The sequence below is a fragment of the Pelodiscus sinensis genome, chromosome 31 (genome assembly GCF_049634645.1).
Source record: "Pelodiscus sinensis isolate JC-2024 chromosome 31, ASM4963464v1, whole genome shotgun sequence".
NCBI classification, from domain to species: Eukaryota; Metazoa; Chordata; order Testudines; family Trionychidae; genus Pelodiscus; species Pelodiscus sinensis.
In genome coordinates, this window is record NC_134741.1 from 13,267,004 (window position 1) to 13,294,795 (window position 27,792).

The 27,792-nt window shown below is 49.8% G+C and overlaps 1 protein-coding gene across 3 annotated transcripts; it reads right to left on the reverse strand.

The window, feature by feature from the left end:
* Positions 1–26,657, reverse strand: LOC102448098 (uncharacterized). 3 transcript variants are annotated; one of them, XM_075912338.1, is made up of 10 exons: positions 26,358–26,657; positions 25,493–25,958; positions 23,657–23,752; positions 23,018–23,248; positions 22,687–22,709; positions 21,890–22,005; positions 21,262–21,321; positions 19,098–19,298; positions 12,575–12,640; positions 1–8,746 (listed from the first exon to the last, which is right to left on the reverse strand). In XM_075912338.1, the coding sequence occupies exons 2-10, from the start codon at positions 25,862–25,864 to the stop codon at positions 7,521–7,523; spliced, it is 2,391 nt and encodes a 796-aa protein (XP_075768453.1). In that variant the 5' UTR covers positions 25,865–25,958; positions 26,358–26,657; the 3' UTR covers positions 1–7,520. The 3 variants fall into 3 exon arrangements, with proteins under 3 accessions (XP_075768453.1, XP_075768452.1, XP_075768454.1); XM_075912337.1 differs by having other exon boundaries at positions 25,493–25,961; XM_075912339.1 differs by lacking the exon at positions 26,358–26,657 and having other exon boundaries at positions 1–8,743; positions 25,493–26,188.
* Between the last annotated feature and the right edge of the window lie 1,135 nt (positions 26,658–27,792).

Genomic DNA, 27,792 nt, shown 5'->3' on the forward strand with positions numbered 1-27,792 from the left:
CATCTTGTTAGTCTTTAAAGTGCTACATAGTCCTGTATTTTGTTTCAGCTACACCAGACTAACATGGCTACATTTCTATCACCACTCAGTATATGTGAGGCAGTAGGATCAACACCCATGTTGTCCATGAATAGTGGAATCCCCACTTTCCCTTTCACAGACAAAACCAGCTGGGGAGCTAAGGGTCTCCAGTGACCTCTTCCTACTTACTCTCTTCAAAAGCCAGCCCCACTGGGGCAGAAAGCTGCTGGGCCACATCGTGGAGACAACTTGCAGGTGGAGCAGAATTAGTCCCCTTGGGAAAGTGCTGCCTTTGCTCCATGGGCTGGGTAAAAGAACAAAATCCACATCCAGCTGGGGAGGAATGGTGGCAATCAGTTTTCTGGAGTTATATTTAGCAAGTCCAACTAAGACTCACCAAATCAAACTCAGAGGGACAGGGCTCCCCCATCATCTTCCAGTACTTCTGCTCTTTGCTCCCTTTGGCTTCCTGCTGGGGGGGAGTGGGGAACCATTAAGCTCAACGGAAGGAAGCTGTCCCAGCTACTTATGGAGGGATGGTAGAAGAGTAACCAGATTCCAGCACAATTACACATCCCACATGTGGGGGCTGGTTTGATGCTGAACCCCACAGATCAACTATGAGACCCCCCACACTCTCCCTGAGCTCTGGAAGCCAGGGTTGTAGGTTAAATTCTGTTTGGTAGGTGACTTTAGACTCAGAAAAACATTTGCATCTCCATGGTGGTCTAGTGGCTGAGATTCAGTACTCTCACTGCTATAGCTGGGGTTTGATTCCCAGCCAGGGAAAACAACCGCATCTATTTCCATGCAAGCTGCCAAGTCTTTCCTCTCCATCAACAGGTCATGTTATACCATCTGTGAAACAATGGTGGCTTATGGGGGGTCCTCCTTCCAACCTCACCAAGACAACACCTGTCATTGACACAAGTCTTTCAGAAAGGGCACAGCTCTGAGACTCACACTGCCCTCCTCCTCTTACATGTGGGCAGCCCTGCAGGAAGCTCCATGGCACACACAGCACTAGCCCAGTGCAAGTCAGATTGACACGAGATCCATTGGCTCAGTTTTGTTGTTGAAGGAGACAACACGGAACTGGCTCCAGCCCCCACTCAGTAACCTGAGGAAATGACCCACCAGACCTGGGCACATCGGAGAGGCAACAATTCCCCACTGGTCAGGGAAGAGCCTCCCTCTTACACAGTAATGGAGCCTTCTCCCCCTGATCCTGCCTCCCTCCCCTTCTCTAAGCTCTCAGGACATGTCTATATTACAGAGGTTTCTGTTGTAAAAATGGCCATTTTGCTTGACAAAACTTGAGCAACGTCCACACTGCAATTGTGTTCTTCTGCAAGAAAATCGAAGGAATAGAGGGGGTTTTCTGGCATTGGTAATCCTCATTTTACAAGGAAGAAGCCTTTTTGCAAAAGAGCTATTTCAGAAAAAGGTGTGTGTGGTTGGAGAAGAAAGTTCTTTTGGAAAAAAAGAAAAGGGGAAAAAGCACAGGTGCCCTGGTGGCCATGCCATCTATAAGAATCACAGCTTACATGCGAGAGTGTCCAGTCAGCCTGGACTCTCTCTTTTGAAAAAGCAGATCGCTTTTTCAATGCACTTTTGCAGTGTGGATGCTCTCTTCTGGAAGAAGTATTTTTTTGGAAGCTCCCTTCTAAAAAAGGCTTCTTCTGAAAGAAGCCTGTACTCTAGACATAGCCTCAGGGTACATCTACAAAGCACACTTATTTCGAAAAATGGTATTTTGAAAAGAAAGAAATAGCTTGTTTTGAAATAGCATGTCCACACTACAGGGAAGCCTCAAAATTAGTCCAAGGAAGGCTCCCCTAATGTGGACATGTTACTTCAGTTTAGAGCTGCAGGAAACACAGGGGAGTAATTACTTTCAATGGCCCTGGGCAGGAGCTATTTCAAAATAGCAGCAGTGAAACATCCATAGTATGGCTATTTTGAAATAGCTATTTCTGAAGAAGTATTATTCCTCGTGCAATGGGGTTTACAGATTTGTAAATAAGCCGTGGCTAGCTTGTGAGGAGAACACATAGGAAGAGGGAGGGGCCTCTGAAGGCATTTGGCCATCTGACTGACTCTGCTGGGAAAAGAAAAAAGGGGACTCCCCCATCACTGGAGAATGTGAGTATTAATCCCACTACTTCTTGCAGGCTAAGCAAACATGCTACCACTTGATCTAATTCCCCAGTTCTGTCAGCATAAGACCTTTTGGTGACTCTTACCTCCTCTACAGGGATGTCTGTCTTCTAGGTTAGTGATTCTTAACCAGTGGTATGAGTACCCTTAGAGGTACTTGACAGAAGTCTGGGGCAGGTACCACAACATAACTGAAATTTGGAAAAAACTGAATTTGTTTTAAATTTTACAGCACTTTATTATTTTTGTATTTTTTACACTGCAAAATTTCATCGCCAGCCGAGCTACAATTAAGTTGTTTAATCAAATGTGTTGCAATGGTGGAAAATTTTTGTGCGTCTGAAAATTATAGGAACTGGGGGTACTTATTTGTTTTAAATAGGTAGTACTTACTTTTCTTTTTTTAAGAGTATTTTATTTAAAAAAAGGTTGGGAAACCCTGTTCTACACCAGTTAGTCATGGGAAAGGAAAACGCTCCAATGAGGCTTCTCCTCACACTCATGTTTGTGACCCTAATTCTTTTTCTGACATTGTGGGCAGATCTCAGGAAGGAGACTCCCTGCAGAAAGTCATAGTGGTCTCTAAGATTGCCCCTGCCCTGTAGCCGGTCTGACCTTGCCATTGTCATGGACTCTGTGAGGTCACTGCCTCCCAATCTTCTTTTGCCAATAAGCTAAGATGCTGCAAAAAGCCCTTGTGATGTCACTGCCTCACCCACTCTGGCCTTCCAGGGCTAATTTCCTACTCCAGGCAGTCCCTTTGCATGGCTGAGCTGCTCCCAAGGATGAAAATTACACATTTTTACAGGTACTGTCATCTGTCATATTAGGCATCACCTCTTGGGCAGGGGGAGGCTAAAGGCAGGAAATTGAGGGAGAGGTTGTGATAGGACAGTACCTGTAAGAAATTACAGTGTGGAGTGGAGTGTGGGAGACTCAGGGCACTCATCTGGGGAGTGTATGCTGGGAGTGGGGCTCAGGGGTGGGGTGAGGATCTGGGAGGGTATAGAAGTCAGGGCACAGGATTAGGGATGTGTGTGGGGGGAGGGAGCTTGAGGCTACGACTGTGTGTGTGTATGTGTTCAGGGTATCAATGGGACTAGATGTGTGGTTGCCCAGGTCGTGTCGGAGAGAGGTTTCTTCAACCATGGGATACTGTTTCAAGTACAAGGATTGTTTGGAAGAGACAGGATCCACCTAACCAAGAGAGGAAAGAACATCTTTGCGGGCAGGCTTGCAAACCCCATGAGGAGGGCTTTAAACTAGGTTTGTTGGGGGACAGTGACCAAAGCCCTGAGGTAAGTGAGAAAGTCGAGTACCAGGAAGAATCCCAAGGAGGAACGAGCAACAAAAGAGGACCCCTGATTCAGATGGAGAAGATAGGGAGATCAACTGGTTACCCTAAGGTGTTTATATACAAATGTGAGAAGCCTGGGAAATAAACAGGAAGAATTAGGAGCCCTGGCCCAGTCGCAGAACTATGATTTGATTGGAATAACAGAGATGTGGTGGGATGACTCGCATGACTGGAGCACTGTCATGGAAGGGTATAAACTGTTCAGGGAAAACAGGCGGGGAGAAAAGGAGGAGTTGCATTGAATGTAAGAGAGCAGTATGATTGCTCAAAGCTCGTATTTAAAGGAAGAAAAAACTGTTGAGAGTCTATGGGTTAAGTTTAGAAGTGGAAGCAACAGGAGTGATGTTGTGGTTGGTGTGTGCTATAGACCACTGGAGCAGGTGGATGAGGTAGACGAGGCTTTCTTTGGATAACTGAGAGAAGCTTCCAGATTGCAGGCCCTGGTTCTCATGGATGACTTTAACCACTCTGGCATCTGTTAGGATACAAATATAGCAGTACACAGACAATCCAGGAAGTTTTTGGAGAATGTAGGGGATTACTTCTTGGTACAAGTGCTGAAGGAACCGACCAGGGGCCATGGGCAGCTTGACTTGCTACTCACAAATAGGGAGGAACTAGTAGCAGAAGTAGAGGTGGGTGACAACCTGGAAAGCAGTGATCATGAGATGGTAGATGTCAGGATCCTGACCAAAGGAAGAAAGGAGAGTAGCAAAATACACTTCCTGGACTTTAGAAAAGTAGACTGACTCCATCAGAGAACTGATGGGCAGGATTCCCTGGCATGCTTACACGAAGAGGAAAGGAGTCCAGGAGAGCTGGCAGTATTTTAAAGAACCCTTATTAACAGGGCTCACCAAGCGCCAGTGAGCCCTGCTCACCAGTCACGCAGAAGCGCATGCTGCGCATGCACAGACCGTGCTGCACATGTGCTGACCATGCTGTGAGGCCACACCGGGCTAAAATCTACCCACCACGGGTGAGTAGATTTCCCTAACTGTCGACACCTGCTTATTAAAGGCACAGGAAGAAACCATCCTGATGCACTGTAAGAAAAGCAAATATGGTAGGCGACCAGATTGGCTTACCGGGGACAGCCTAGGTGAGCTTAAACACAAAAAAGAAGCTTACAAGAAGTAGAAACTTAGATGACTAGGAAGGAATATAAATATATTGCTCAAGAATGCAGGGGAGTTATCAGGAAGGTGAAAGTGAAATTGGAATTGTAGCTAACAAGGGATGTGAAGAATAACAAGAAAAGTTTCTACAGGCATGTAAGCAATAAGAGGGTATGGGGCTCTTACTGAATGAGTGAGGTAACCTAGTGACAGATGATGTGGGAAAAGCTGAAGTACCCAATGCTTTCTTTGCCTCTGTCTTCACAGACAAGGTCAACTCCCAGACAAATGCACTGGGCAACGCAGTATGGGAAGGAGGTGTACAGCTCTTGGTGGCGAAAGAATAGGTTAGGAACTATTTAGAAAAGCTAAACATCCATGGATCCGGATTTAATGTATCCGAGAGTACTGAAGGAGTTGGCAAATGTCATTGAGGAACCCTTGGCTATTATCTTTGAAAACTCATGGCAATTGGGAGAGATTCCAAATGATTGGGAAAAGGCAAATGTAGTGCCCATCTTTAAAAAAGGGAAGAAGGAAAATCCAGGGAACTACAGACCAGTCAGTCTTGCCTCAGTCCCTGGAAAGATCATGAAGGGGTTCCTCAAGGAATCCATTTTGAAGTACTTGGAAGATAACAAAGTGATCAGGAATAGTCAACATGGATTCATGAAGGGTGAGTCATACCTGATGACTGATTTGCTTCTATGATGAGGAAACTGGCTTTGTGGATATGGGAAAGTCAATGGATGTGATTTACCTTGACTTTAGTAAAGCTTTTGATACGGTCTCCCACAATATTCTTGACAGCAAGTTAAGGGATTATTTATTGGATAAATGGACTGTAAAATGGATAGAAAACTGGCTAGACTGTCAGGCCCAATCAGTAGTGATCAATGGCTTGAAGTCAGGTTGGCAGTTGGTTTCTAGTGGAGTGCACCAAGCATTGGTTTTAGGACTGTTTTTGTTCAACATCTTTATTAATGACCTAGATGAGGGGATGGATTGCACCCTGAGGAAGTTTACAGGTGACACTAAGCTAGAGGGAGAAATAGATACACTGGAGGGCAGGAATAGGGTCCAAAGTGACCTAGACAAATTAGAGGATTGGACCAAAGGAAATCTGGTGAGGTTCAACAAGGACAAGCATAGAGTCTTGCACTTGGAATGAAAGAATCCCAAGCTGTTACAGGCTGGGGACAGACTGGCTAAGTAGTAGATCTGTAGAAAAGAACCTGGGGATTACAATGGATGAGAAGCTGGATATGAGTCAAACAGCATGCCCCTGTAGCCAAGAAGGCTAATGGCATATTAGGATGTATTAAGACAAGCATTGCCAGCAGATCTAGAGAAGTGATGATTCCCCTTTATTTGGCTCTGGTGAGGCCACATCTGGAGTATTGTGTCCAGGTCTTCCCCCTCTGCCCTAGTATAGAAAGGATGTTGATGCATTGGAAAGGGCCCAGGGGAAGGCAACCAAAATGATTAGGGGACTGGAGCACATGACCTGTGACAGACTGAGTGAATTGGGTTTCTTTAGCTTGCAGAAGAGAAGCGTGAGGGGGGGATTTGATAGCAATCTTCAACTTCCTGAAGGGAGGTTCCAAAGTGGATGGAGAAAGGCTGTTCACAGTAGTGATGGATGGTAGAACAAGGAACAATGGTCTCAAGTTATAGTGGGGGAGACCTAGGTGTATATTAGGAAAAACTATTTCACTAGAAAAGTGGTGAAGTACTAGAATGGGTTACCTAGGGAGGTGGTGGAATCTCTATTCCTAGAGGTGTTTAAGTCTTTGCTGTACAAAGCCCTGGCTGGGTTGATTTAGGTGGGATTGGTCCTGCCTTGGGCAGGGGGCTGGACTTGATGACTTCCTGAGGTCTCTTCCAGCTCTATGATTTGATTTTATGATTCTATGCTCCTGTGTGTATTATATCATAATTAGCCAATTAGCCCATCATAAGACATGATTTTCAGGTCTCTCCTCCACGTTGGCCTTCTCTCCTGAGCCTCTGGTCTCTCTCCCTCCTCCTCCTCCTGCCTCCCCCCCTCAGCTCTCTTCTGCCTCCTGCCTCTCTGTCTTGCTTCTCCCCCTCCTGCTTCTCACTCAGGGGACCGCAGAGCCCAAATGGTCACTTGCGTCACTTGCTCCCATGTGCAAGAACTCAGCCTAGCACCACTGAGAGAGGCAAAGGGGGGCACGAAGTGGGGGTGGGGTGGTGACATACACAGCCTGGCCCTGCCCCCTTCCCCTCCCACCGTGGTGCTCGGCTGACTTCTGTGCTGCTCAGCCAGGCTGCCGCAGGGGAGCAAGAGGCTGTTTGGGCCCCGAACTCCCCATGCTGCATGGGGACCACGGCACCCAAATGGCTGCTTGCAGTGCTTGCTCTCCCGCAGCGGCCTGGCTGAGCGGTGCAGAAGTCAGCTGAGCACCACAGCAGGAGGCGAAAGACGTGACTCAGGCAACAGTGCCACCCAGAAGGAACAGCCAGGGAAGCAACAGCGCCACCCAGAGGGAACAAGAAGCATTTCAGTGTTACAGAGTCACAGACATTGGGCTACTATATATATGATTGTTGAAATTTGAGTGGTAAATCAAGGTTTTCCCACAGTCATGGTGTTTTCCCCTCTGAATTCTTTAATGTTTAACAAGGCCTGATCTCTCCCCAAAGCTTTTCCCACAGTCAGAACAATCAAAGGGTTTCGCCTCTGTATGGATTCTCTTATGTGTAACAAGATTTGAGCAACTACTGAAGCTCTTCCTAAAATCAGAAGCTCTTCCTAAAATCAGTTGAAAGTTTTCTTTCCTGTGTGCATTGTCCGATGTATATTAAGATGTGATTTCAAACTGAAGCTTTTGCCACAGTCAGAGCAGCTCTGATCTCTCACTGAAGCATTTCCTATAGTCAGAGTTGAAATATGGCTCTGTCATGTGGGTTCTCTGATGCCTACAAAGATGTGAGCTCCTACTAAAATTTTTCCCACAGTCAGAACAAAAAAAGGGTTTCTCCCCTGTGTGGACTCTCTTATGTGTAACAAGATTTGTGTGCCTACTGAAGCTCTTTCCACAGTCAGAGCAGTTGAAAGGTTTCTCTCTTGTGTGGATTCTCTTATGTATAACAAGATGTGAGTGCCCACGAAAGCTCTTCCCACACTCAGAGCAGCTGAAGGGTTTCTCCCCTGTGTGGATTCTCCTGTGTCTAACAAGGACTGATCTTTCACTGAAGCTTTTCCCACAATCAGAGCAACTGAAGGGTTTCTCACCTGTATGGGTTCTCTTATGTGTAACAAGATATGAGCTCCTACTGAAGCTTTTCCCACAGTCAGAGCAGCTGAAGGGTTTCTCCCCTGTGTGGATTCTCCTGTGTATATTAAGATGTGATTTCCAACTGAAGCTTTTCCCACAGTCAGGGCAGTTGAAGGGTTTCTCCCCTGTGTGGATTCTCTTCAGTCTAACAAGGTCTGATCTCTCACTGAAGTCTTTCCCACAGCCAGAGGAGTTGAAACATGACTCTGTTGTGTGGGTTCTTTGATGTCTACAAAGATGTGAGCGCCTACTAAAACTTTTCCCACAGTCAGAGCAATAAAAGGGTTTCTCCCCTGTGTGGACTCTCTTATGAGTAACAAGATGCGCGCGTCTACTGAAGCTCTTCCCACAATCAGAGCAGTTGAATGGTTTCTCTCTTGTATGGGTTCTCTTATGTCTAGAAAGGTGTGAGCTTCTACCAAAACCTTTCCCACACTCAGAGCAGCTGAAGCATTTCTCCCTTGTGTAGATTCTCTGGTGTTCAGTAAGAGTGGCACAGTCATTATACATGGAGGGTGTTTGTTCATAGAGGATTTTCTGTTGAATGGTTTCTATGTTTCTTTTCACCTCTCTGCTCCTGTGACTGAATTTACCTTGTCCCTTCTCTGGATGGTTTCCCAGCCACCTATCTGGGCTATGTTGACTCTTACAGATCTCGCCCTGCTCACATATCTGGGAAACATTCCCTTCAAATCTTCCCAGTAACATTCCATTTGGAGCCATTTGCTCCAGTGCTTCCTGCTGAAGACTCTTCTCATTGTTCTCACTCAGCATCCCATCACCTGCTGGGACAGAGAATCCAAACAGGAGTCATTCCCTGTGCTGAGCTGAAAGGAAAACTCTGAACAGGGAACAGAAAAGGGGAACACACCCAAATCATCCTAATAAGTTCAATAATCATGAGCTGAGTCCATCCTCCTTCCCCATAACCATCTCCCAAAGGAGTGAGCCCAACCTTTGGCTCCCACTCTTTGCCCCCTACTCAGACCGGACTTGAAGACAGGCTGAAGAGGCAGTGAGACTTGATGAAAATGTACAAGTAATACCTGCTACAAGGACACAGAAATTGGTTTCTGAGTCAGGTTAGTGGATTGATCACCTATGTGGGGGTCACTGATGATCTCCCCTTCCTCACAGCCCCAAAGATCTGGGATCTGCAGCTCCATCCCTTGCTGCACACAGGAGATCGCTTTCAAAACTAGAAATTCTGCTTGGGGAACAATTAACCAAGTGCTGATTTTATTCGTTAAGGTCTGTGCCATTACTGCTTCCAGAGCCAGGATCTGAGTCACCCACCTAAAGAGGCTCCTTCCCCACCTTGCAGACTGGGCTCTGGCCAGTACAAGATTCCAGGACACACTCACCTGCAGTAAAGATGCATCCCCCGTCTTGGGAATGGCCCAGCTGATTCCAAAGGGGAGCTGAGCACCCTGCTGCACTCTTTAGGGTACAACTAAGTCTCTGTCATGGCCCCTTCCATCCCCCATTCCCATCCCACGGCAGGACAGGATCACACTGCTCAGAAGTGGAGCACCTATTGAGGGGTGGCAGGTCTGACACAGTGTCACCCAGGTAGGGCTCAGACTGCAACTGCCACATGGCAGGTCACTAGGGCTTGGAGAGAAAGGACCCAGCAGAGCTCTAGCTCAAGGGCTCTGTTCACAAAGCTCCTGGCTGGGGGGCTCAGCTGCTCTACTGGGCCAGGAGGCAGGGGAAGTTGTCTGAGCACAAAATGAACCCTTGGCTAGTTGCTTCAGGCCCTGCCTATGTTCCACACTCCCAATCCCAACAGCCTGTGCCTGAAGTATGGCCCACTTGGTTCCCCAGGGGAGCTGAGTGCTCTGTTGCACCCTTGAGGGAAGTGGTTCTCAAAGTGTGGTCCATAGAACACTAGTGGTATGTGAACATCTTGTAGGTGGGCCACAAATTTGGGACTTGCCTCCGAGCCTTCAGTGTGAAGCCAATGCTGGCACTATGGCTCTAAGCACCCCCAAGTTTGGAGTGCCAGCACCAGGTCCCTACTATGTGGGGGGAAGGGCGGAGAAGAGATCAAGCCTTGGGAGCAGAATATGACTTGCAGAAGGAAATGGCTCCATGCTGCCATTCCCCCTCTCTCTGTCTGAAAAACACTCCCATGTCTAGGAGTGGCAGGAAGTATGGAGACAGGTAAGTGACCCCCACCCATCTCAGATTCCACATCCCTATCCCCAGACCTCCACTCTCAGCACACTCCTATACCCAATCTCCCACTCAAACTATCCTCTTCTACACCCATTTTGTCATCACAGGTGGTTGACTTGTGGGGCGCATCTAGACTGGCAAGATTTTGCGCAAAAGCAATTGCTTTTGCACAAAAACTTGCCAGCTGTCTACACTGGCCACTTGAATTTGTGCAAGAACACTGACGATCTAATGTAAGATTGTCAGTGTTCCTGCGCAAATATTATGATGCTCCCGCTCAGGGATAAGCCCTCTTGCGCAAATGTTTTTGCGCAAGAGGGCCAGTATAGACAGGGAAGAACTGTTTTGCTCAAAAAAGCCCTGATGGCAAAAATGGCAATTGGGGCTTTCTTGCACAAAATCGTGTCTAGACTGGCCACCGATCCTTTTGCGCAAAAGCACTTTTTGTGCAAAAGCATCCGTGCCAATCTAGATGCTCTTTTGTGCAAATGCTTTTAACAGAAAAACTTTTCTGTTAAAAGCATTTGCGCAAAATCATGCCAGTCTAGACGTAGCCGCAGTCTGTGGAAAGGTCTGCATTAAGCAGTGTGGGCCATAGTCTAAAAAGGTTGAGAACCACAGCTCCAGGGTACAACTAAGTCTCCCTCATGGCCTGTTCCATCCCCTCACCCACCCAGGGCAGGACAGGAACATGCTGCTCAAGAGCCATAGGTAGGGATTAGACTGCAGCAGCCACATGGCAGGTCCCTAGAATGTGGAAAGGACCCAGCAGCTTCCCAGCTGTAGCTCTGTAAGGGCTCTGTCCAGAAAGCTCCTGCTCATTGGCTTGGATGCTCTATTTGAACCAGGTGGAAGCAGACGTATTTACCTGAACGATGAGGCAAGTATTTAGTGTCAGACCCTACCTAGACTCCAGACTCCTGCCCTCTGCCCATGGCTGGGTGGGCCTTGACACTGCCCACAATAGCTGCTGCTTCCATAGCTGGCCATGGTCATTTGGCTGTGCTGCTTCTTTGGGTGGGGGTGGAGGGGGTGTCTCGGGCACACAGCTACCTTGTCCCTGCAGCTCAGCTCCCTTTCTGCTGCCTCGGTTGTACTCTGCCACCACCACCCTCTGTGTGTGGATTCCAGCTTTCCTCGTGGCCAGCCTAGCCTCCCATTTGTTGTCCCCCTTGGCTGCACAGAATCAACCATTCACATTTTTGGCGCCTTCCTCACACTGTCAGCCAGACTCCTTCTTGGACTTTCATTTAGTAAGGGGAAATCCTCCCTGTGGTGTTATAGGATTAAAATATGACCATGTAGGTCATACTCCCACTGTTAGCACAAGATTTGTTGTAATTGTGTATGTGTGTCATGTGCGGTCCGCCAATGGGAATGTTCAGATGTGATGATTTTGATTATCCTGTCTGCACGTGGACATCATTTTTGTACCTCAAGTTATGAATACTGACCATGCAGTCGAATTTCAAATGTAGTTGCTGATGTGGAAACACCTAAAATATAATTTCCATCCCATCCAGCCAGTGCACTGTGAGTGGAGCATTCAGAGGGATGGTCCATCCACAAAACATGCAGGACCTGGAAAGCTCATCCCCCACGGACAGACTTTCCTATGGACTTTTCAGCCAGGTGGTGGGCAATGCTGCCATGGCTCATCAGAGCAGGAAAGGGCATGTGACCAGCTCATGTCACTAAACTCCATCTGGCCCCTGTATGTTTCTACTCACAGTACTGGGAGCTTTGCATGGAACAATGAGTCCCCTCCACTTGTGCGCCCTGTCAGCTGCGTACACGTGCGGCTGCCCAGCAGATCAGCAGAGTGTGCATGGCTGGCAGCACGTGCTCAGGTGCTGCTAAGCCACCTTGCACTGTCCTGCAGTTGCTCCCAGGAAGAAACCTCCTACTAACTGCAAAGAGTGGGGGGGGAAGTCAGTGCTGATCTCAGGATGTCCCCTGAGCCTGTACCCCATCTCCACAGAGCATGGCAGAGAGGACACAGCCTGGTCCAGAAACTTCCCCAGTGTCATCCAGCACACACAAAATCTCTCTCTCTCTGTCACCCATGTGGTTGGAAAGTAAACATCATCTCTGTATCTCCACACAGTCACCTCACAGAACATCACTCTATTACTGTTGTTACTGCCTGGCACTACCGATAACACACATATAACATGTCATTTTATTCTTTCCAAGTGTGGATGTTAACAATCTGTCTGGTCTATGCATTCAATACTTTTTACATCTCTTGCACTTGCATTTAACTCTGAGTCGTGAGTGCTGAATGAACTAGCCTGTCCTGACTGGGCTGATTAGCCGTATGGTAACTTCTAAAAAATTAGATATTAAATATAAAAGGGTTTTATATAAAAGGGTTCCCATCAAACGAACCTTTCCCGACAGATGTCCACCAGCTGTCAACCGAAACTCACCTTGGCCAAACGCAAGCGCTTCCTCTGTCCCTGTTGATAGGAGGCGACACACCAGTTGGCTTAGAACTGCAGAGAAATCAGAGCTTGGGGTTTGCTCTATAATTCTAGCAGTGGAACACAGTGGGGGCACCGCATTCCTCCTCCCCATCACATCACAACGTGTGAGATATGCCAGGAATAACACTGACAATCAGGAGGAAATTAACACTAGCTCCTCACCCCAGCCTCAGAGCTGCCTCAACAAGAAGTAAAGGAAAGCTGAGCTTGGACTGACCTCATGCTTGGCACCCCACCCCCAGTGCAGCCTGCTCCCCCCTGCCCAGTCTGAGCATAGGCTCTAGCAAACACCAGCAGCTGGCAGCCCAGCTGGTGCTGGGATGCTTCAAACAGCCCTCCACCATCTCATCCCACTGACCCTGTCACTCCTTCCCCTATTCTCCCAAGCTACCCCACTCCCACCCACTCCCTATTTCCACATCACATGACCATCTTCCACATCCTCTGCAGGGTCCAGCAGGCACCTCTTTAGTGGAACCCTGCCTCGTGGCTCCACCCACTGGGTCTGTGCCCATTTACTTCTTCACGTGCAGCTGTGCAGGCACCTTAGAACAGTGGTTCCCAATTGCTGGTCCGCGGACCAGTGGTGGGCCGTGAACTGCTGGTTGCCGGGCCAAGATACACTGCCTGCACATGGGTGGGTGTTGCGCTAGAACTCAGCAGCAGCCAGCAGGAGTCTGGGAGCCTATTACTCAATCGGACCCAGAAGCAAGAGGAAGCAATCCCTGGCTCCGTCCAGGCAGCAGGAAGGGACTCACAGCCACTGCCTGCTAAGATTATGAGGCCTGACAAAGGCCGGATCCCTGAGCCTGGGTTGGGAGGAGAGGGGGCGGTGGCACTGCTGGGCCCCACAGCTCAGGCTGCAGCTCAGCGGGAAAAATCACCCGCGGGGCCAGTGGTATTTAGAAAGCTGCACCTAGGGATCCCCTCCCAGGGCAGTCCCCCCAGCCTAGCCTCTGCCCCAGGGCAGGCAGCGCTTGGGGACAGGGCAGAGAGACACCCCGCTCCTGTCCCTCTGGGAACAGGGCCCCAGTGCTCCAGGGGGAGGGTTTGTCCCCAGGATGCTCCCAGCAGAGGGGACTGCAATCCCTGCCTGGGCCCAGGGAAGCTGCCACCAGCTCCCAAGGTTTGCGGGGGGTGGGGGGAAAGCAATCCATCGGGGGGGCAGGGGTGCAATGGAGGGAAACTCTCGGGGGGGGGGTCACAGAGAGGGAAAAGGGAATGCAGGAGGAATCTTGGGGGAGCAAGAGCAGCCTGCCTGGGGAAGGGAAACATAAAGGGCAGGGCTCGTACAGAAGGAGATGGAGAAGATACAATGGCAGCTCCCTCACTCCATGGGGCAGAATGAGGAGGGCAGCACTCTGGTTGCTGACTGAACTGCTACCTTTGTCGGGTGGGACACATCTCACTGTACCTGTGCTAGCAGAGCTGGGACACTAGCACCCTGCTCCTTCAACAATAAACCTAGCCGAGAGCCTTAGCTCCTGAACAAAGGCTGTGTCTTTCTACAGCAACAACCCTGAGCTATGGAGCATGGACAAGCTGCACACTCTGCCAGTGTAGCACAAGGCTACTCCACAGGCACTGCCAGCAGCCAGACCCAGACCCATCTCCTGATTTTGCCTGGCCCCTTCCACTAACACCTTTGGCCAAGGCACAACAAGGGCAAGATGGTGGGAAGCACATTGAGACCTTGGAAATGGCAGCACCATTGTTATGAACTTGAACCTGCTTCCCCTGGGAGGAGGCATGGAGGGGACACTCTTTTACACAGGAGCCAGGATGATTGCTAACAGGGAGTTTTGAGAGGGAGTTCTCCAGGTGAAGGAGAAGCAGATACAGGACTCTTGAGGGAAGTGTGTTTTGTTATTGGGGCTTTCTTACTGTGTGCAGAGCTTGTGTTTGTTTGGTGTGTGGTGGTGCTGTGTTTTTTTTTTCTCCTTTCCCTGTTTGAGTGAGGCTTTAGAGGGGGAGTTCTCCAGGTAGAGGAGAAATAGATACAGGAGTCTTGTGGGAAGTGGGTGTTTCTTGGGGCTTTCTTGCTGTATGCTGAGCTTGTGTTTGTGAGTGAGGGTTGGTGTGTGTTCTTTTTTGGTTTTTTGTTTATTTATTTTCCCCTGTGTTTGAGAGTGAGGCTTTTTTCCCCTCCCCCCTCCCCATGATTGGCTGTGATTGGCAGGTGGAAACTGTTGGCTTCTAATTAAAGTTTGAATTCTAGAAGCCTCTGCTGATTGGCTGAGCCTTGGTAGGGGGAGGGGCTTTATAAGGTAGTGGGCAAGCGACCAAGGAGCTTGCGAACAGGTGATTGCTAACAGGGAGTTTTGAGAGGGAGTTCGCAAGGGCGGGAGGTTCTCTTGCCTTTCTTTTTAAATCCCTTTTCCAGGACAGCAGCAATGGTTGATGATGGGTCTGCTGTTGTTACCTGCACAACGTGTGCCATATTTGTCTTCCTCCTGGAAGAAAGAACGGATTTCATCTGCACCAAGTGCAAGATGGTCGACATTTTGGAAGAAAAAATTAGAGGACTGGAGGCCCAAGTGTCAACCCTACGCTTGATCAGAGAGGATGAAGACTTCCTCGATAGAAGGCAGCATTTAATCCTTCAAGCACGGCAGGCAGAAGAGCCAGAGAGGGCAGTACACGACCAAGAAGAGAACTGGCAGCATGTAACTTCTAGAAGGGGAAAAAGGCCAGCACAGGAATCCCCCAATGCTATAGAGGTAAGCAATCGCTTTCAAGCTCTCTCCACAGGCTCTGCAGTGCTGAAAGCTCTGGAAGGAACCTCACAAGGAAGAAACCAGAAGGGAACATGGGATGCGTAGTCCTACGGATGGGAGTTCCACGGCCACCACGCCCAAAAGGAAACGACGGGTGGTGGTGGTCGGGGACTCCCTTCTAAGAGGGACAGAGCCATCCCTCTGCCGTCCAGACCTGGAATCTCGAGAGGTATGCTGCTTACCGGGAGCTCGCATTCGGGATGTCACTGAGAGGCTTACCAAGCTGATCAAATCTTCGGATTGCTACCCCTTCCTGCTTCTCCATGTGGGAACTAATGATACGGCCAAGAATGATCTTGAGCGTGTTACTGCGGATTATGTAGCGCTAGAAGAAGGATCCAAGAATTTGGAGCACAAGTGGTATTCTCCTCCATCCTCCCCGTTGAAGGGAAAGGACTGGGCAGGGATCGTCGAATTGAGGACGTAAATGCATGGTTGCGCAGATGGTGTCGCAGAGAGGGCTTTGGTTTCTTCGACCATGGGACTCTGTTCCGGACGCAAGGATTGTTAGGAAGAGATGGGATCCACCTAATGAGGAGAGGAAGGAGCATCTTCACAGGCAGGCTTGCAAACCTAGTGAGGAGGGCTTTAAACTAGGTTCGTCGGGGGACGGTGACCAAAACCCTGAGGGGAGTGGGAAAGTCGGATACCGGGAAGAAATGCAGAGAGGAAGGGGCAAGAAAGGAGGACCCATGTTTCGAATGGAGAAGATAGGACGATCAACTGGTTACCTGAAGTGTTTGTACACTAATGCGAGAAGCCTGGGCAACAAACAGGAAGAACTGGAGGCCCTGGCCCAGACCAAGAAATATGATTTAATTGGGATAACAGAGACTTGGTGGGATGACTCGCATGACTGGAGCGCTGTCATGGAAGGGTATAGACTGTTCAGGAACAACAGGCAGGGGAGAAAAGGAGGAGGAGTTGCACTATACGTAAGAGAGCACTACGATTGCTCTGAACTCCAGTATGAAGAGGGAGAAAAACCTGTTGAGAGTCTATGGGTTAAGTTTAAAGGAGCAAACAACAGCATTGATGTTGTGGTTGGTGTTTGCTACAGGCCACCGAATCAGGTGGATGAGGTAGATGAGGCTTTCTTCGGACAACTGAACGAAGCTTCCAGATCGCAGGCCCTGGTTCTCGTGGGGGACTTTAATCACCCTGACATCTGCTGGGAAACCTATACGGCAGTACACAGGCAATCCATGAAGTTTTTGGAGAATGTTGGGGATAACTTCTTGACACTGGTGCTGAAGGATCCGACCAGGGGCCGTGCGCAGCTTGATCTTCTGCTCACAAACAGGGAGGAACTAATAGGGGAAGTGGAGGTGGGTGACAACCTGGGAAGCAGTGATCATGAGATGGTAGATCTCAGGATCCTGACCAAAGGAAGAAAAGAGAGTAGTAAAATACACACCTTGGACTTCAAAAAAAGCCGATTTTGACTCCCTCCGAGATCTGATGGGCAGAATCCCCTGGGATGTTAACATGAAAGGAAAAGGAGTCCAGGACAGCTGGCAGTATTTTAAAGAAGCCTTATTGAAGGCACAGAAAGAAACCATCCCGACGCGTAGCAAGAGAGGCAAACATGGTAGGAGACCGGACTGGCTTACAGGGTGAACTTAAGCACAAAAAGGAAGCTTACAAAGAGTGGAAACTTGGAGAAATGACCAGGGAGGAGTTGAAAGGTATAGCTCGAGAATGCCGGGGGGTTATCAGGAAGGCGAAAGCGCAAATGGAATTGCGACTGGCTAAGGATGTGAAGGATAACAAGAAAGGTTTCTACAGGCATGTTAACAAGAAGAAGGTGATCAGAGAGGGAGTGCTGCCCCTAATGGATGAAGGAGGTAACCTAGTGACAGATGATGTGGGGAAAGCTGAAGTACTCAATGCTTTCTTTGCCTCTGTATTCACGGACAAGGTCGGCTCCTGGACTTCTGCGCCAAGTGACGCAAGATGGGATGAAGATGGACAGCCCGTGGTGGGTAAAGAACAGGTTAGGAACTATTTAGAAAAGCTAAACTTACTTAAATCCATGGGTCCGGAATAAGTGCATCCGAGGGTACTGAGGGAGTTGGCAAATGTCATTGAGGAGCCTTTGGCTATTATCTTTGAAAAGTCGTGGAGATCGGGAGAAATCCCAGGTGACTGGAAAAAGGCAAACGTAGTGCCCATCCTCAAAAAAGGGAAGAAGGATGATCCAGGGAACTATAGGCCGGTCAGTCTTACCTCGGTTCCTGGAAAAAATCATGGAAGGGATCCTTAAGGAATCCATATTGAGGCACTTGGATGAGAGGAAAGTGATTAGGAATAGTCAGCATGGATTCACAAAGGGCAAGTTGTGCCTGACCAATCTAATTAGCTTCTATGATGAAGTAACTGGCTCGGTGGACATGGGGAAGTCAGTGGATGTTATATACCTTGACTTTAGCAAGGCTTTTGATACGGTCTCCCACAATATTCTTGCCAGCAAGTTAAGGGAATGTGGATTGGATAAATGGACGGTAAGATGGATTGAAAGATGGCTAGAAGGCCGGGCCCAGCGGGTAGTGATCAACAGCTCGATGTCAGGATGGCGGTAGGTTTCTAGCGGAGTGCCCCAAGGTTCGGTTCTAGGACCGGTTTTGTTCAATATCTTTATTAATGACCTGGATGAGGGGATGGATTGCGCCCTCAGCAAGTTTGCAGATGACACTAAGCTGGGGGGAGAGGTAGATACCCTTAAGGGCAGAGATAGGGTACAGAATGACTTAGACAAATTGGAGGACTGGGCCACAAGAAATCTGATGAGGTTCAACAAGGACAAGTGTAGAGTCCTGCACTTGGAACGGAAGAATCCCAAGCATAGTTACAAGCTGGGGACCAACCGGTTAAGTAGTAGTTCTGCAGAAAAGGACCTGGGGGTTACAGTGGATGAGAAGCTAGATATGAGTCAACAGTGTGCCCTTGTAGCCAAGAAGGCTAATGGCATATTAGGTTGCATTAAGAGGAGCATTGCCAGCAGATCCAGAGATGTCATCATTCCCCTTGATTCGGCTTTGGTGAGGCCGCATCTGGAGTATTGTGTCCAGTTCTGGGCCCCCCACTACAAAAAGGATGTGGAGGATTGGAGAGGGTCCAGCGGAGGGCAACCAAAATGATTAGGGGGCTGGAGCATATGACTTATGAGGAGAGGCTGAGGGACTTGGGTCTGTTTAGTCTGCAGAAGTGAAGAGTGAGGGGTGATTTGATAGCAGCCTTCAACTTCCTGAAGGGAGCTTCCAAAGAGGATGAAGAAAAGCTGACTCAGTAGTGACAGATGGCAGAACAAGGAGCAATGGTCTCAAGTTGTGGTGGGAGAGGTCCAGGTTGGATATTAGGAAAAACTATTTCACTAGGAGGGTGGTAAAACACTGGAATGGGTTACCTAGGGAAGTAGTGGAGTCTCCATCCCTAGAGGTGTTTAAGTCTCGGCTTGACAAAGCCCTGGCCAGGTTGATTTAGTTGGAATTGGTCCTGCCTAGAGCAGGAGCCTGGACTTGATGACCTTCTGAGGTCTCTTCCAGTTCTATGATTCTATTCTATGATTACTGGGGCTGACACTACTGACACTGGGGGTCAGAGGACATTGAGGAGTCTCAACCAAACCCAACCCAGCTGCTCCGCAGCCCAACCCAGCTTCTAATATCCAAGGGAACAGGAATCCTTACCCAGCCAGTTCACAGCCTCATAATTCTCCTGCATCACATCCCTGTAGAGGGCTCTCTGGCCCAGATCCAGCAAAGCCCATTCCTCCTCAGAGAAATGCACAGCCACCTCCTCGAAACTCACTGGCTCCACCACAGCCATTTCCTGTACCTGGCTCTGTAGGTCAGGGGCTGAGCTGGAGACAGACATGTGAGTTCTAAAGCCTGTCGGGGGAAGAGGAGCAAATGAAGACATTTCAGAAGGGGCTTTAATCCTTTCCACATGCCCATTCTCCCCAGACTCTCCCTGGTGACACATGCTAGACTCTGCCACTGTGGGCAAAAGTTTGAGTCTAGATATTCCATAAACACCACAAACAAGTTAGATCTCAAATCCATATTAATTTCTCTCCGTACCTGGCTTGAGTTTCAACATTACTGCACCTGCAACAATGGGATTCGGTTCTCAGCACCCAGTGTTTTTTATAACAAGCCACATATTTAACTGCTTGAACACAGACGTAGGTTAAATTTAGGTGATGTATTTAAAACCCTTAGTCTTCATTCACTGATTTGCAGCACAAACTTTGGTCCTCTCATCTGACAGAGACTTTATAAACCCTCTCCACAACAGAGATTAAGTGAAGTTAATACAAGTATTCAGGTGCTTATTAAACATGTGTGCTGAGTGTTTGCAGGATGAGATCTTAAAATTCATGGATTCATGGGATCAGAAAATATCCATAGTTATGCAGTCTGACCTCCTCTGTGGCACAAGCCATTACACTAAACCCAGTTACGCAGGCACAAAGCTCTGTTTCCCCACAGTATGTTTCCTAGAAAGTTGCCCTGTGTTGATTTGAAGACATCAAGAGATGGAGAATCCACCAGTTCTCTGCTCATTTGTTTCAGCAGCTAATCCTCTTCCTTATCAAACATTTGTGCCTCTTTTCTAGCCTGAAATTGTCTGGCTTTAGCTTTCAGATATTGGCTCTTCCTGAGCCGTATCCACTAGACCAGGGGTGGGCAACACATTTTCATGGGGAGCCACTCCAAGATTTTGGAAAGTGGCTGAGAGCAGCACTCTTCCATGATATTAAGAGAAGAAATGCAGGGTCTAGGATGGGCATTGGAAGCAGAAGGGAGCTTGGGGGTAAGGGATTGGGATACAGGAGGGAGAGAGGGGAGTGGGAGAGTTTGGGTGAGAGAGGCAGGTGTGACCTTGGGCACTGGATTAGACTGGACTCAGATATTTAAAGTAAATTTAATTTAGAGAAGTGGTTGAGTGGACACTAAGGGGCTGTGGGTTTCTGACCACTGAGAACTTCTTGCAAATATAGATATAGGAGGAGGACAGAGAGTTTGGGTATGTGGAGTGCAGGGGCAGAGATTAGAAGGGGAAGGAAGGGTTGGGGTGTAGAGACAAGCTCTGGCCAGGAGACTTACCTTATTGATTCCTGCCCTGCAGCCATCCACCTATCCCAGGCAGGAAGGGAGCCTGCCCAACCCTTGCACAGGCTGCAGGGCCGTGTGTGTGTGAATAATTAAGAGCCAGAGGGGAGGGGGCATGGTGCTCAGTTTCTGACCAGAAACCTGCCAATGGGATTGCTCTGGGAGTGGAAGCAGCATCTGAAGCCTTCCACTCCCGCCCCCAGGCTCACAATCGCTTTGTGAGTGGCTTGAAGATGAGGCATGTCAAGCATGGAACAAGCCCATGGCTCCCCCAGCATCCATGGGCTGGATCCAATGGCTTGGCAGGTTGGATTCAGCCCATGGCCTGCATTTGCCCAGGCCTGCACTAGACTGAAGAGCCCTTAGGTATCCAACAGTTTCTTGCCAGGAACAAAATTATACAGTGGAAGCAGGTCAGCTCTCAGCCTTTCAGCCTATTTATTGTTTGAAACCAATCCCAGACTGAAACTAATTTAACAGTGAAATCTCAGCCTGAAGTCCATTGTGTGCTTTAACTTCACCCCTTTAGCATCAAACCCCACAGACCAGTGTTTCTTAAAGTGTCCGCAGATCCCCAATCTAGTGCCCCTGTGGCTCCTCACTGATCAGTGAGTGAAATTTAGGGCTGTGTGTGCCATGGTCCTTGGGTTTGGTTGGTAACTTCAATGATAATCCCATGAAAATGTTATCACTGAAATTTTCTTATCATTTAAAGAATCTCCACCAGCAAACTCACTCTGTCCAAAAGCTCCCAGGGATTTTCCTCTTGCTCTCTCCAGTGCCGAGGGCAGAGTGTCTGGAGGGGAAAAGGATAAGGAAGGTGAGATTCCAGGCTCTCCTCTTTATAATAATGTCCCCACTCTGAACTCTGCGTTTCAATTGTATCAGAGACCAGACAGAGACACACTCAAGTGTTTAATATGAAAAGATCTGAAATCTTCTGTTTCCCCTCTCATTCAGGCACCTCCCAGCAATGGAGCCAACATCCCCGCAGCCTTACCCCCACCCCAGGAAAGACAAGCTGCAAATGAAATTTACTTTTCCCTCCTCATCCCTTCCCATTTAGTTTCTCTCAATCACTTACCGCGTCTTACCATAAGCTGTGGTGGCGGAAGGTGTTGCCATGACATTAACTTTACTCATTTTGAGCCATTTGACACTAACGGGAGGTTCAGAGTTTGCAAACTCCTGGCTCTATCTGCAAGCAGTTGGGTCTGTTCGCTCAGTGTCTCTAAGGAGAGTAGTATTATGGGGCCGTCATTCTCCCCATGGGAATTGAGGTAGGGGAACGTTGGCTTCAGAGGCCAGATTCAATAGTCTCAGATACTTAAGCCACTTTCCCCTCTTGCATCCCTCCTAGGTACCTTTGAACTCCCTCAGAGTCTCCGACAGCACAATCGTTTTCTCTGAGAAACTGCTGACTTGTTGTTCCAGTTGAGGAAAAATCTCCTCTGGCAGCTGGAACTGCCCCGTCTCACACCTGGACAGAAACAATTTCATGTGACTGTATTTCATTTACTGATTATAAGTTCTGGCTAGTAAGTCTTAGCTCTAACAGGTCTGGCGTTAGAATTCCTCCAATTCTCCCAGCCTTAGAGCAGGGGCAAAACAGCCCATGGGTGTGCAACCTTCCCCTGAAAGGTCCCATTGCTGTTCTTCACCTCTGGCCTGGAGAGACCAGCTGGGGGACAAAAGGAGAATTTAGTCTTCCTGGTCATCTCAGTCCTTGGCTTCCAGGAACTGAGGGACAGGAGGTTCCCAGGTGAAGGGCTGAAGGAATCTGTCCACTAGGGACTAGAATAAGCCACCAGCTGCCCCCTTCCCAGCTCCTTCCACACAGGTCTCCAAACAGCCCTTGGGTGGGACAGACTCTTGGTCCCTGCTGCCCTGGGCTGAATGTGCCCAGTAGTGACAGGCCCATGTTCCAGCCCCATAATCCTGAGGCAGCCAGCACCCAGGGAGGTGACAGCTCTAAGAAACACTTGAGGTCAGACTATGCCCTAAATGGAGAATTCCAGAGTCTGCTGTGCAAGGGTGAGACCCTCAGAATTAAATGAGTCCATCCTTATCCAGCATCTGGCTGCAGGGGAGATGCGGTGCCAACATCAGCTCCAAGCTCTTTCCCTGCACTGTGCAGTGTAAGGGGAGCAAGACCACGTACCTGCGCAAGGTGCATCTGATGTCCTAGAGAAAACAGACAGAAAAGCATCTCAGCGCCATTGGACACATACAGGGGATTCCAGGGAAGGGATTTTGCAAACATGGGGAAGAAAAACCTTGGCCTGGCCCCAGAGTCATGGATCCTTTAAGCGAATGGGGCTTTGCCATCTCTAATAGCTCTATACTTGTAACTCTGCAAAGCACAATAGTCAGTCACATGTCAGCAATGCACATGCTGAGTTACACTCAGATCTAACAGCTGAAACCCGCTTGTGATTCAGGAGTCTCCCTTTCCTGTGTGGGGAGCTGGAACGTTTCTCCCTCAGTCTCACCTGCAGGAATTCACTCCCTGGCTTCTGACACATCCCCTCCAGCTCACCAATCAGCTCGCTGAGATGGGAAATTTGCCCAGAGAGTTTCCCAATAGCATCAGTCTGGAGCCTCCCAATCTCCTCATCCAGCTTCTCCAGCTGGGCAAGCAGGAGTCGCTCTTGTTCCTTCAGGAACTGCTGCAGCTTCTGAAACTCGGCCACAATCTTCTGCCTCTTGGCTTGTGTCTGTTTCTGTATGAAAACAGGGAAAGGGCTGGTTGGGGACATGGATGGAACTTGAGGCCCTTACATGGGGAACTGAGTGCACAGCTGAGAGTCAGCACCAACCTGACAGAGATACCCAGGGAGGACAAAGAAACCAAGATGTTAATGCACCAAGTGAGCAGACACAGTAGACAGCCCCTCACAGGGACATTCATTTCCTCTGGGGAGGATTTCTGGGAAAGTCACAGGGGTGGACATTAATTCATCCACTGAAATGGAACCTCAGGGCCTGTCTACACATGGATCTAACCCAGCAATCCATGGTCCAGGAGAAAAACAGACAAGCCCAACCTCACCAAAGTCACAAATGAGTCTGCCTCCTAACACAGCCTTCCCACTGCCAGTCCCTGCCACTTCATAACCATGGGCACCTACCAGATACTCCTGACTTTTCTCTTCGGCTGTCGTTTTCCTTCCCAGCAGCTTTTCTCTCTCTTCCCTCAGAGCCTTCAAATGGGCCTCCAATTTTTCCTCAAGAAACAGAAATAAGCACCAGGGTAAACCCCATGAGATTTTGGGAGCCCATTTGTCTGCCTTTAAGCTGCACAGTCCCAGTTTTGTAGAGCTCTGTCCCTCTCTGGCAGGCACTCAGCCCTGGACATGGCTTTGTCCATAGAAAAAGAGACAGGAAGAGATGGCAGATGCAGCAGGATGCCTGTGAGAGTGCGGGACAGATCGGTGGTGGCACCTTCATAAAGAATGACGCAAGTGGGGGATGAGGGAGTAAAAAGGGTTAAAAATATGAATGATGTAACCGATAATTTAATCAGTTACAGTATTTTTGAATCCACTGACAGACAAGGCCAGTATCAGACACGAGATCTCCTGGGGTCGGGGCTCTCTCGTGATGTCTGCTGAGGGTGGCCACCAAGACTGCCAGCCGATGGGGACTCCCAGCAGCTCCAGGCCGATATTTGCTGTTGGGGCAAGCAGGCACTGCCAGGGACAGTGGGGAGTTTAACTGGTAACTGGCACTGATAAGCATTCGCTCATCAGTTAACCAATTTGAACCCTGGCTACAACCCAGTCAAATCCCAGTGGGTCTGGCATGGCCCTGCGCTGCCTGGAGCCTAGCTATGGGTGGACTCAAGGCGCTTGGGGCCCCACACCATCCAGCCCAGTTACCTCCTCTTGGCTGCCGCATCTGAGTTTAACATGTCATACAGCAGCCCAGGAGTTCAGCATCTCAGCCGGAAACCTCCTCTCCCTGCTGGGCCTGTAGCAAAGTGTCTTTCCCATCTAAGGGCCACATTGTTCAGTGATGCGGAGAGGTGGGATGGAACACAGCCTGGTGGTTAGTGTAGCCTTGGATTGAGCCTGGAGAGAACAGGGTTCGTGGCTATACTCTCCCACTGACATGCTTGGTGACCATGAGGGAACTTGCTTCCTCACTTTCCCTTCCCACCTTTTGTCTAACCAGACTGTGACCTGCTCAGGCCAGGCTCTGTCCCTTTCTGGCTGTTGTGCAGGGCCCAGATGTCATTGTGGGTTTATAAGGCAAATGACAGATTGGCTGAGAATCAGTAGCAATCAGTAACAGCTTGTAACCTCCTCTACTCCAATCTTAAGGCAACTCTCTCCCATAGACTGGCCTGCAGGCTCCTGTTATCTAAACCAGTGTTTCTGAACCTCTTTTTTTTATAAAGTCCTCCTTTAAAAAAAATTATAAGTACCCCCAGTACCTGCAGTTTTCAGACACACCATTTTTTTCTACCGTTGCAACACATTTGTTTAAATAACTTAATTGTAGCAGGGCAGGCAATGAAATTTTTGGGTGTAAGAAGTACAAAAATAATAAAGTCCTGTAAAACTTAAAACAAAAATTCCGTTTTCTCCAAATTTCAGTTATGTTGATGTACCTCCCCACACTTCTCTCAAGTTCTCCTAAGAGAACTCATACCATTGGTTGAAAAACACTGATCTAAACCTCTCTGATTGTTAACACCTTCCTTTATGTTAAAACCCCTCCTGTCACCAATGAAGGCTAGGTTTCAGGATTCAGAGCCTCAGAGAAACATTTCCGACATCACGTATCTGTAAAGACTTGATGTAAGTTGCCCCACAGCCAGAGCATTTACTTTTTACAGCATGTCTTGTACCATGAAGGCTATAAAGAGCCGTGTCACACTTGTGCCAGGTAACAGTCAGTGAAATTAGCCTGTAATTAAAATGCAACATTATTTCCCATTACACTGGACAGCAACTCTGTACCTTGTACTCCTGGGCAGCTTCCTGAAAAGGAACCATCATGTGAGCCTGGGATCTGTCATACACCAGACAGATGGGAGTTTGATCCGCTTCACAGAACAGCTTCACAGCCTCCTGGTGCTCCCCACACACCCTGTCCCATGTTGCTCTCTTTGCTGCCTGGAAACTCAGCGGCTTGGCTAGTTCTACCACATTTGCCAGCTGCCAGTTGGGCGGGAGGGGTCCCTGCTGCTCGGTGTCTCTGCACTGAGGGCTGAGGGGGGCCTGGCAGAAATTGTGCCCACGCTCCAGAGCGACAGGGGCTGTGAAATCCTCCAGACAGATTGGATGTGATGCTTCCTCCCGGAGCCTTTCCACAGGGCCCTTTGCAGCCATAGCTGCCTCCGGACTGGGGAACAGGGGCCGTGTCACTTTCCTGAGCTCAGCAACGGAAGGGCAGGTCCAAAGGCGGGTGTTTGAGGTACCAGCACTCCTCGGTAAAAAATTAAAAAAAAAATTAAAACCCGCAAAAAGCCAAAAGCTTTGCTCACCCACTGCCCCCACCAGGGCCTCCACTGGGCCCCTCAGCCCCCTGCCCCAGCCAGAGCCCCCGCCCCCTCCGTCTCTGCACCCTTCCTCATCCTGTGTTCAAATCCCGTCCCCGACACAGCCCCCGGTTCGCTCCGAGCCCCCCCTCTCAGCGACCGCCCCGCCCGACCGTTTCCCCTCCACCCAGCGCTCAGCCCCCTCAGCCCGGCGGGAGCATCAGGGAGCGACCGCCCCTTCCCACCATTGCCCCCGCGGCAGTTGGAACCCTTGTCCCCAAAGCGCCAGCCAGGCTGGTATCAGGAGCCCCCCGCAGCGATTTAACCGCCCGGCACCGGCTCACCGCTTTCTGCTCCCCCTCCCTTCCCAGCATTGCCGGAAGCGGAAGTAGCGGCGTGGTGAGTAACAGCTCCCTCAGAATTCGTCCCTCACGATGCAGCCGGGGCTCCTACCTCCCGCTCGCAGCGGGGTGGGCGGGGCCTGAGTAGAGGCGGGGGGAGCGAAATGAAAAAACGGCCAAGGAGGGATCCAACCGCGCGTGCGCAGCGGGTCGGTGACTCCAGTCACAGGCCAACGCTGGGGCTTAGCCCCGAGCCGCGCACCCAGCGTTCCACTCCCCCCACTTGCAACCTCGCGGAGCAGTTGCGGCTACTGCGCATGCTCCGCCCATAAGCGCCTGCGCCGCGCCCTAAGGAGCGAACCGTGAGACCAGCTGCTGGGTCCACTGCAGTCCCGGTGCGTGCGGGGCGGGGCTGCTCGGGGCCGAACTGACCGTGCGGGGAGGGTAGAGCGGGGTCCCATCCGCGGTGTTTGCAAACCGGCCCGTGGGGCCGCGGCGGGCGTTTCCCGGGGGGGGGGAGGCGGGGAGACGTTTTAGCTGCAGCCCCTACAAACCCGCCGCGGCCCGGCCTGGCTCTAGGGCCGGAGAATCCCTGTTCGGCGTCTGCTCCAGGTGGCCTGGCTCGCGCTGGCAGGCAGGGGCCGGGAACCTACTGCCCGGGGACCCGGACATGGCCCCTGAAGCTCAAGGAATCCTACAATATTGGGGAGTCTGCCCTGGATTCCTTTCCCCGGGGCCCGGACACTCTAAATATATTAGGCTGGACACTCCCCCCCCCCCCCCCACGTGGTGAATGTATGGAGTTGGGGGGCACATCAGTGAGGGGTTTCCCTTCTCACTTGGATGCATGTGTGCAGCCACTGACCCCCAAAAAACCCTCTCCCCCAAACTTCTTTTGTGGAGGTAAGATGGTTCATGAAATTGCAGGGGAGGCAAAGACTGTGCAGGAGCCAAACTCACTGTAAGTGTGGGGAGATCCCACAACTGGCTGCAGGGCCAAGAGAGGGGCCAAAGGGTAAAATGGGGACAGGCAGCAGGGTTAAGAACAGGCCATGCCAGGAAATAAAAAATACCCCAATCAAGGTGGGGGGAGACATTTGCAGTGTTAGTAAAAATTCAGAAGAGAGGACAGAAGATTTTTCCCTCACTCCTGCTAGGATAGGTAGTGGCAGGACCCACTTCCTGGTGCTGTGTGGGTGGCCGGTGCCTGGAGAAGGTGCCTTTTCCTACCTGAAAGGTGGGTGCTGCCCAAGGGGTGAGATTCAGTTGTTGGGGGCTGCCTAGGAGAGCTGTTGTTTTGCCTCCTGCCCAGCACTCTAGTTAGGGAGCAGAGGTCCTGGGCTAAAGGGACAGGGCTGGATTTAAGCCCAGCTGCAGGGTCCTGGCTTGTTCTTAAAAATGAGTGGATTGTCCCATATTTTCTTTCTCTCTCCCCACC